At 43.7% G+C, this 10,447-nt stretch overlaps 1 protein-coding gene across 1 annotated transcript; it reads left to right on the top strand.

Annotated features, from left to right (window-relative positions):
• The first annotated feature begins 7,356 nt into the window (after positions 1 to 7,356).
• On the top strand, positions 7,357 to 9,857 carry LOC126458020 (cuticle protein 21-like). Its single transcript, XM_050094802.1, has 2 exons — positions 7,357 to 7,384; positions 9,117 to 9,857. The coding sequence occupies exons 1-2, from the start codon at positions 7,373 to 7,375 to the stop codon at positions 9,717 to 9,719; spliced, it is 615 nt and encodes a 204-aa protein (XP_049950759.1). The 5' UTR covers positions 7,357 to 7,372; the 3' UTR covers positions 9,720 to 9,857.
• Positions 9,858 to 10,447: the final 590 nt, after the last annotated feature.

Below are 10,447 nucleotides of genomic sequence, written 5' to 3'. Positions count from 1 at the left end.
GATGCCGAGTCGCGATGCATGACTTCATTTGGAGGTTTCAGAATTGCAGTGCGGATCCGGAAACCCAGCGGATATCGCATAAAGAAAGGAAATAGGAGTAACACATTGAATTACAGACGCATATCACTGACCTCAATTTGCAATAGGATTTTGGAGCATATACTGTACTAAAACATTATGAATCACCTTGAAGAAAATGACTTATTGATACATAACCAAGACGGATTCAGAAAATATCGTTATTGTGCAACGCAGCAAGCTCTTTATTCCCATGAAGTAATGAGCGCTGTCGACAAGGGATCTCAGATCGATTCCATATTCCTTCATTTCCAGAAGACTTTTGATACCGTTCCTCACAAGCGACTATTAATCAAATTGCGTGCACATGAAGTATCGTCTCGGTTGTGTGACTGGATTCGTGATTACCTCTCAGAGAGGTCACAGATCGTAGTGATACACGGTAAATCATCGAGTAGAACAGAAGTGATATCTGGCGTTCCGCAAGGTAATGTCATAGACCCTCTGCTGTTCCTGACTTACATAAATGATCTAGGTGATAATCTGAGCAGCCCTCCTTAGATTGTTTGCAGATGACGCTGTAACTTACCGTCTAGTAAAATCATCAGACGATCAATTCCAATTACAAAATGATCTAAAGGGAATTTCTGTATGGTGCGAATAGTGGCAATTGGCACTAAACAAAGAAAAGTGCGAGGTCATCCACATGGGTACTAGAAGAAATCCGATAAATTTTGGGTATACGATAAATCACACATATCTTAGCGCTGTCAATTCGACTAAATACCTAGGTATTACAATTGCGAGCAACTTAAATTGGAAAGACCACATAGATAATATTGTGGGGAACGCGAAACAAAGACTGCGCTTTGTTGGCAGAACACTTAGAAGATGCGATAAACCCCTTAAAGCGACAGCATACATTACACATGTCCGTCCTCTGTTGGAATATTGCTGCGTGGTGTGGGATCCTTACCAGGTAGGATTGACGGAGGACATCGAAAAATTGCAAAGAAGGGCAGCTCGTTTCGTTTTATCAGGCAATAGGGGTGAGAATGTTACTGATATGATATTCGTTGCGGTGAGATCTATTTACGAAATTTCAATCACCAACTTTCTCTTCCGAAGGCAATAATATTTTGTTGACACTCATCTACGTAGGGAGAAATGATCATGATAATAAAATGACGCAAATCAGAGCTCGAACGGAAATATTTAGGTGTTGCTTTTTCCCACGCGCCATTCGAGAGTGGAATGGTAGAGAAGTAGTATGAAAATGGATCGATGAACCCTCTGCCAGGCACTTAAGTGTGAATTGCAGAGTAACCGTGCAGATGTAGATGTAGATCAACGCGACGATGAAACAAAGATTCGTGGCATATTATTAGCGTTCAACGCTGATTTTGCAGGCGATGTCATCTTCTGTGTGCTACGCATCAAAATTAATTCTCAAGAATTGAATATTTTTAAACGTAAAATAATTCTGTTTTCCGCCAGATCTTCGGAAGGAAAGATTTTGTTTCGCGAAGACTGCACGAGTACATTTGCTTCGAATGCTTATACGACAAGTACCATCCATGTAATTGTTCAAGGGAAAGTGAGGACATGCAACACAGTCAGTGGAAGAGCTACTGTAAGGCGCTGAGAATTAAAATTTTAATTCTTTATTAATCCAAGTCGTTTGTGAAATTTATTTACCTACCTTGTTATTCCTTGTTGATTATCTTACTAAACCTCCTGTTCTTAACAATACAAGTAAAATATAACTGCAGAATACATTTGAGAATCGAACACAGGTACTCCGCTCTGCAGGCAGAAAGGAAGACATTCGTAGCCGTCGATGACAACATATAAGCATTCAATAAATAAAATTATAGAGTCTGGTTATACATTCGATGAGTAGGTAGGAGATAATAAGTTACAAGATTAGAGCGACTACTGTGCGGAAGTAAGGGTTGTTCAAGGGGCTCCGGAACGCCCTATACTTGCAATGTTAAAATAACGCTTATAAATTACATCTTTCCTCACAAAGTATTTGAGGTAGGAAGTTGAAATTTTTATGGATTATTTATTGGAATATGGGCTACAACTTAACACAGGGATTTTACAAAATTTTAGTTCAGTTATTAAAGATGATTTTTTTTTTCAATTGTAATGAAAATTCACAACATTTTTTTGCAATTTTTTATTTATATATTCAAAAATATACAGTTTTTTGGAAAAAGGCTGTGTTAAATTATGCAGAAGGTACTGTGTAACATTTACTGAAAGTTTGAAACAAATATGTTTGGAAGATCCTTAGAAAACATGTAATTAGTATGAGAAAATAAAAGTTTTGGGAATCGAGCGACAAAGATTGGATTATCTTTTTAGTGCATTCCAGGTCCATAGGATGGATTATCTTCATCCTCTGCAAACTCCTCCTCCAGCTTCCTCTTGTTCCTCCTCCTGTTTACTCTTGCTTGTATTTCTAGACTCTTTACAGCCCTGTCTGCAGCCCGAAGGCGTTCCTTGTCTAAAGCAAGCATCGCTCGTTGTTGTGTTCGTAGAATTTGCTACCATTTTCTTCAGTTGCAGTTACTGCAACACTGTTCCAAAAGGTGGTCATGTATGAACACTTATCACATTTCAGTTGTATTTCACTAGCAAGTCCTACGTGCTTTATTATGGAGAGTACCAGACCAACCTCACTACAATGAATACATCTTACACAGTTTGAAAAAATTCCTTTGAGAACCGACATATCAAATATTTCATTCACATCCGATTCGCCCATAAAACATTCATAGTTTTCACTCATTGAACCAAGCTTCTTCTGTGAAGTATTTTCTTTCCCACATTGACTGCTATGGGCAGGTGTACTTGAGAGGTTAGGTTCACTCACTTGGTTATCGTCTTTATTGTTTACAGTAACAACACATACCTTTGGCTTCCCAACATTTCTCCTTTTCTTAAAAGCCTTCAGAGGATTTCTAATAACTTTACTTTTACTCATTATTATACTTCAACAAAACAGAGACTCAAGAAACAGAATTAATTACGAATATTTTCGAGATAGCGACAGAGTAAATAAACATGAAACAATCGACAATCACACCAGCGATATATATTGAACCATCACAGGTTAGCCACAACACATACGTTATCTCACATCACTAAAATGTACCTGATGAACACGGACGTTAATAATAACACCATTTGAGAGCAGTTTAACAGCGCCACATTGGGTCACGCCCATGTAGAACACATTTCAAAAAAGTTTAAAAATAGTTGTAGTCTTCGGAATTGAATAAATTATATATCTATTAAAAGGTAATAGTCTGCAAAAAAGTAAAAATTGAACTTTTCATGATTTTGAGCCTTTCCGGAGCCCCTTAAAAGTTTCCTGTGGGAGACAAGTCACGATGTATGTAAAGCCCTCTATTGGTTAAGTTCTTACGATCGGTGCGCGCCTACATAAGATCCTAGCGGCCGATCCAACAGAGGGCGCCGTTCATTGATCTGTCTCTTTTTCAGCTGTCATATAGACATTTTATCTCTCATAAGTAATTTATAAGTTGCCACAGGCAAGGTATTACGCTATATTGATTGCTGACCGTAAATTCACCATATAAAAAGAGTCAGACCTATACTCTTCATATATTTTCTTTTAATAATTTTACATGGATAACTGCATTCATCTTTTAATGTATCACTATTGGTTTCTACGTTAGTCATCAATTTTAATAAGTCTGCTACATGCATTTTATCTAACGTGCTTTTATCAGATTATGTTTTTACGTAAATGATGAGTACATTTAAGCAAGCCCACAGTAGCGACATCTAGGGAGCGTTTAGGCAAACAGGTTTCTGGGTGCTACTGTACCTCAGAAGCTAGTTGGCAATAATCACTATGTGGACGATGTGGCCTAGTCTACACCATAGTTTAAATCTATATGACGATGCTATGCTGATTATATTTATATATTTTGACGATGCCATTATGGCCGTATCACTTTAGGACATGGTGTAAAAAAAAATACGTTATACCATATTTTATCTGTACATTTCCCTGGTGTATGACAGTATATTGTGATACATATTGCTGTTTTATGCTCACTAGGTGTATATATTTATATACAGGGTGTTACAAAAAGGTACGGCCAAACTTTCAGGAAACATTCCTCACACACAAATAAAGAAAAGATGTTACGTGGACATATGTACGGAAACGCTTAATTTCCATGTTAGAGCACATTTTAGTTTCGTCAGTATGTACTGTACTTCCTCGATTCACCGCCAGTTGGCCCAATTGAAGGAAGGTAATGTTGACTTCGGTGCTTGTGTTGACATGCTACTCATTGCTCTACAGTACTAGCATCAAGCACATCAGTACGTAGCATCAACAGGTTAGTGTTCATCACGAACGTGGTTTTGCAGTCAGTGCAATGTTTACAAATGCGGAGTTGGCAGATGCCCATTTGACGTATGGATTAGCACGGGGCAATAGCAGTGGCGCGATACGTTTGTATCGAGACAGATTTCCAGAACGAAGGTGTTCTGACAGGAAGACGCTCGAAGCAATTGATCGGCGTCTTAGGGAGCACGGAACATTCCAGCCTATGACTCGCGACTGGGGAAGACCTAGAACGACGAGGACACCTGCAATGGACGAGGCACTTCTTCGTGCAATTGACGACAACCCTAATGTCAGCGTCAGAGAAGTTGCTGCTGTACAAGGTAACGTTGACCACGTCGCTATATTGAGAGTGCTACGGGAGAACCAGTTGTTTCCGTACCATGTACAGCGTGTGCAGGCACTATCAGCAGCTGATTGGCCTCCACGGGTACACTTCTGCGAATGGTTCATCCAACAATATGTCAATCCTCATTTCAGTGCAAATGTTCTCTTTACGGATGAGGCTTCATTCCAACGTGATAAAATTATAAATTTTCACAATCAACATGTGTGGGCTGACAAGAATCCGAACGCAGTTGTGCAATCACGTCATCAACACAGATTTTCTGTGAACTTTTGGGCAGGCATTGTTGGTGATGTCTTGATTGGGCCCCATGTTCTTCCACCTACGCTCAGTGGAGCACGTTATCATGATTTCATACGGGATACTCTACCTGTGCTGCTAGAACATGTGCCTTTAGAAGTACGACACAACATGTGGTTCATGCACGATGGAGCTCCTGCACATTTCAGTCGAAGTGTTCGTACACTTCTCAACAACAGATTCGGTGACCGATGGATTGGTAGAGGCGGACCAATTCCATGGCCTCCACGCTCTCCTGACCTCAACCCTCTTGACTTTCATTCATGGGGACATTTGAAAGCTCTTGTCTACGCAACCCCGGTACCAAATGTAGAGACTCTTCGTGCTCGTATGGTGGACGGCTGTGATACAATACGCCATTCTCCAGGGCTGCATCAGCGCATCAGGGATTCCATGCGACGGAGGGTGGATGCATGTATCCTCGCTAACGCAGGACATTTTGAACATTTCGTGTAACAAAGTGTTTGAAATCACGCTGGTACGTTCTGTTGCTGTGTGTCTCCATTCCATGATTAATGTGATTTGAAGAGAAGTAATAAAATGAGCTCTAACATGGAAAGTAAGCGTTCCCGGACACATGTCCACATATTTTCTTTCTTTGTGTGTGCCGGCCGAAGTGGCCGCGCGGTTCTGGCACTGCAGTCTTTAACCGCGAGACCGCTGCGGTCGCAGGTTCGAGTCCTGCCTCGGGCATGGATGTGTGTGATGTCCTTGGGTTGGTTGGGTTTAACTAGTTCTAAGTTCTAGGGGACTAATGACCTCAGGAGTTGAGTCCCATAGTGCTCAGAGTAATTTATTTCTTTGTGCGTGAGGAATGTTTCCTGAAAGTTTGGCTGTACCTTTTCGTAACACCCTGTATTTTACATCTACATCTACATCTACATTGATACTCCGCAAGCCACCCAACGGTGTGTGGCGGAGGGCACTTTACGTGCCACTGTCATTACCTCCCTTTCCTGTTCCAGTCGCGTATGGTTCGCGGGAAGAACGAATGTCTGAAAGCCTCCGTGCGCGCTCTAATCTCTCTAATTTTACATTCGTGATCTCCTCGGGAAGTATAAGTAGGGGGAAGCAATATATTCGATACCTCATCCAGAAACGCACCCTCTCGAAACCTGGCGAGCAAGCTACACCGCGATGCAGAGCGCCTCTCTTGCAGAGTCTGCCACTTGAGTTTATTAAACATCTCCGTAACGCTATCACGGTTACCAAATAACCCAGTGACGAAACGCGCCGCTCTTCTTTGGATCTTCTCTATCTCCTCCGTCAACCCGACCTGGTACGGATCCCACACTGATGAGCAATACTCAAGTATAGGTCGAACAAGTGTTTTGTAAGCCACCTCCTTTGTTGATGGACTACATTTTCTAAGCACTCTCCCAATGAATCTCAACCTGGTACCCGCCTTACCAACAATTAGTTTTATATGATCATTCCACTTCAAATCGTTCCGCACGCATACTCCCAGATATTTTACAGAAGATTTTTAGATATGAAGATGGTCATTACAGACTGAAACCTGTAATCGTCTAAAGAATTCACTTGTGATCAGAGACTGGAATAAAAAAGCATTTTATATGTCCCCTTATCGTTTGTCTGCCTCTTATAGTTGCCAAGCTATGATTTTTTGAAATGGTAGGAGAGCTTTATGGACGCCCTCTATTGTATTGTCCAACCATTGCTACTTCTTTTAAAGTGTAAATTGTAAATTTGTAGTAAGGTCTTATGGGACCAAACTGCTAACACACTATTTAATGTAACTTAAACTAATTACGCTATGGACAAGACACACACTCGTGCCCGAGGGAGGACTCGAATCTCCGACGGGGGGATTTTAAAGTGTAGTAAATTAAGTGTGAGAAGCTATGACTTTACAACAAAGTTTGTGTTAATTTGGGCGTTGCATTGTAGATGCCGATAATGATCTCCCGTGGTGGTCCTCAGCAGTCGGCGGCCTCGCGACGAGTGTCGGTCTGGAGTGAGGTAAGGTCGCGTGGCGTAGCCTTGCACTTCGGCGGGCGGCGCGCGAGGCCCGGCTGGTCCAGCCAGCGACTGCGGGAGGCGGCCGGCGGACGGCGGCCGTGACCCGTTTCTGGAGGGCCCAGGCGCGCGGGCTGGCGGCCAGGGCGGGTCTCCCTCCTGCGGGCTGAGCTGCGGCTGGATGGTGCCTTGGGCCGGGCTGGGCTTGCGAAAACGCGGCCGCCGCTGCCGTCGCCGCCGGCCGCTTTGTCTTGCGCCACTGGCCGCTATATAAGCCAGCTTCACCCGGCACACGCCAGCACTCGCATCGCAGTACTCCACCACCCGCAGACATGGCATTCAAGGTGAGTCCAGACACAGTCTGTCCGTTATCACTCATTCGCATTCAGCTGCGTTCGGGATCCAAAGGGTTACCTCTCACGATCTAGTAGTAATTTAGAGCGTGGTAGCGTTACCTTTGTCACGCTTGGTAAAGGAGAACCTTCAACAGCCAGTTCTGCTGTTCTTCAGGTCTGATGGACAGTATACGGACGGCCTCCATAGGGATAGACTTAAGCCGCGTCATTCCACAGTTTACTGTCACACTTCTCCTCTCTGAGCGCAATGAAGAAACTGAACAAGTCGCCAAAAGTGATGTATTTGTTGTCGATGTCCAAATATTTTCGGGAAATCTCCAAAGGATTTGCCGTGTTTGTGTGCCTCAGATGTAATATACAGCTACACAAAGGACAATGATAGCTTCCAGGTTCCAATGCTGAAACTGCACCATATATAACTGCTTGAAAAATATTTTAAAAAAATATCGCTAGGACAAATCCTAAAATAATATCATAGCAATCTCATGGCCTGAAGCTTTCAGACTGTAATTAACGTTAAACATTGGAGTTTTGTCAGTTTTCAGTTTGGTGCAGATGAAACATGGAGAAGACACATGTCCTTATCAAATCTTTCTATCACTCATTTGAAAAGACTTGTACCATAGAAACCATGAAATAGTGTTTCAACCCCATTTGAGCTGAGAATGATCCCAGCATCTAAGCTAATGCGGCGTCTCACTAAGTTTTAATCTCTAAGGGAAAATTTTGACTCCAAACCAATATACCGGGTGATCAAAAAGTCAGTATAAATTTGAAAACTTAATAAACCACGGAGTAATGTAGATAGAGAGGTAAAAATTGACACACATACTTGGAATGACATGGGGTTTTATTAGAACAAAAAAGAAAACAAAGTTCACAAAATGTGCGTCGTTTGGTGATGATCGTGTGCTCAGCCACCACTTTCGTCATGCTTGGCCTCGCAGGTCCCCATAACTCAGTCCGTGCCATTATTGGCTTTGGGGTTACCTGAAGTCACAAGTGTATCGTGATCGACCGACATCTCTAGGGATGCTGAAAGACAACATCCGACGCCAATACCTCACCATAGCTCCGGACATGCTTTACAGTGCTGTCCACAACATTATTCCTCGACTACAGCTATTGTTGAGGAATGACGGTGGACATATTGAGCATTTCCTGTAAAGAACATCATCTTTGCTTTGCCTTATTTTGTTACGCTAATTATTCCTATTCTGATCAGATGAAGCGCCATCTGTCGGACATTTTTTCAACTTTTGTATTTTTTTGGTTCTAATGAAACCCCATGTCATTCCAAGCCTGTGTGTCAATTTGTACCTCACTATCTACATTATTCCGTGATTTATTCATTTTTCAAATTTATACTGTCTTTTTGATCACCCTGTATATATTTTCTCGGACAACAAAATACAAATAGAAGCGTATAGGCTTCTTAATTATATGATCTCCGATGAAATTCTTATTATTCCAATTTCCTCGGTAATAGAAGTGAAATGTTCTGCATAAGTACTATAGATACTGAATCCATAAAACATCCTATGACGATGAGCGTTCGTAAAACTCACGAGACTATCTGCCAATTGAAACTTCTGAAGCTAGACTGCCTGAATCAATGTTAACGAGGAATAAAATAACACTTCAAGTCTATTGTAGCATGAATTTCTCTGTGTTACAAAGCTGCTACCGTGTGCAGGTGTTAACGCTCTCCTTTCCGCAGCTGATCGTCCTCGCCGCCTTCGTGGCTGTGGCCCGCGCCGGCTACCTGGGAGCCCCCGCCGTCGTCGCCCCCGGCCCTGCTCTCGCCGCCCGCGCCTACGCCGCCCCCGCGTACGCCGCCCCCGCGTACGCCGCCCCCGCGTACGCTGCCCGCGCCTACGCCGCCCCCGTGGCCTACGCCGCCCCTGCCCTGCGTGCCGCTCCCCTCGCCGTCGCCCCCGCCGTGAGGGCCGCCCCCGTCGCCGTCGCCGCCCCCGCCGCCGTGGCTGCCGAGTACGACCCACACCCCCAGTACAGCTACTCTTACGACGTGCAGGACGCCCTGACCGGCGACTCCAAGACCCAGCACGAAAGCCGCGACGGTGACGTCGTCCAAGGCAGCTACAGCCTGGTCGAGCCCGACGGTTCCATCCGCACCGTCGACTACACCGCCGACCCCGTCAACGGCTTCAACGCCGTCGTGCACAAGGAGGCCGGTGCCCACCCCGCTCCCGTCGTCGCCAAGGTGGCCGCCCCCGTCGCCTACGCCGCCCCCGCCATCGCTAAGGTGGCCGCCCCCGTCGCATACGCCGCCCCCGCCTACGGAAAAGCCATCCTGGGTTAAATGAAGACTTCGACCGCCATCTCTGCGCTCCTTCCATCTTCACCCCTCTTCCTTTCCCTTATCCTCTCCCTCTATTTATTTGTACTTCCCTGCACGCATTATATTAATGCACACAAATAAATTTTTGTGCTAAATATATATCTGTGTTTTCATTTCTCTTATGTACCAGTCTGATATGATAGCGCACTCTGCAGGAGAGGTCTTCACTTCCCACACTACTCCGACAGGGATGTGGTTACAGTTCGTAACACTGAGTAAATATTTTGCAAAACCACAGAACACTCTACTTCTCCAATAATCTTCAAAATAAAGATGGAAATAAACAAACAAAAAAAAAAAAAAACACACAGACCTATAACAAATCTATGCAGCAGGCTGATCCTCGATCTAGATGTGCATAAGCTTGTTTATCATTCTGCTACACATGAAACATCCAGTCTAAAAACTAACTCTGTTGTCCAGATGACAAATACAATTTTTTAAAATATTTACCACAGTCGCTCAAAGGTAAAGTAGAGCGGCCAACTCTTGTTAGAACACAAAATTTGGAACATTAATCTGTGGCGTAATGGAATACGTACAGTGCAAATATTACAAGCAAGTAGGTCTCGCACTGGAGTATAATACAGTCCCGAAATATGACATTATCGTGCATCAGTGATGAGAAGGAAGATAGCCACGGCCTCCAGCTAAATGGCTCTACTGTCAGCCACTCTTCCTCCTCTTGG

This window comes from Schistocerca serialis, chromosome 2 (genome assembly GCF_023864345.2).
Source record: "Schistocerca serialis cubense isolate TAMUIC-IGC-003099 chromosome 2, iqSchSeri2.2, whole genome shotgun sequence".
Classification (NCBI taxonomy): domain Eukaryota; kingdom Metazoa; phylum Arthropoda; class Insecta; order Orthoptera; family Acrididae; genus Schistocerca; species Schistocerca serialis.
This window is presented reverse-complemented; position numbering and strand designations above follow the sequence as displayed.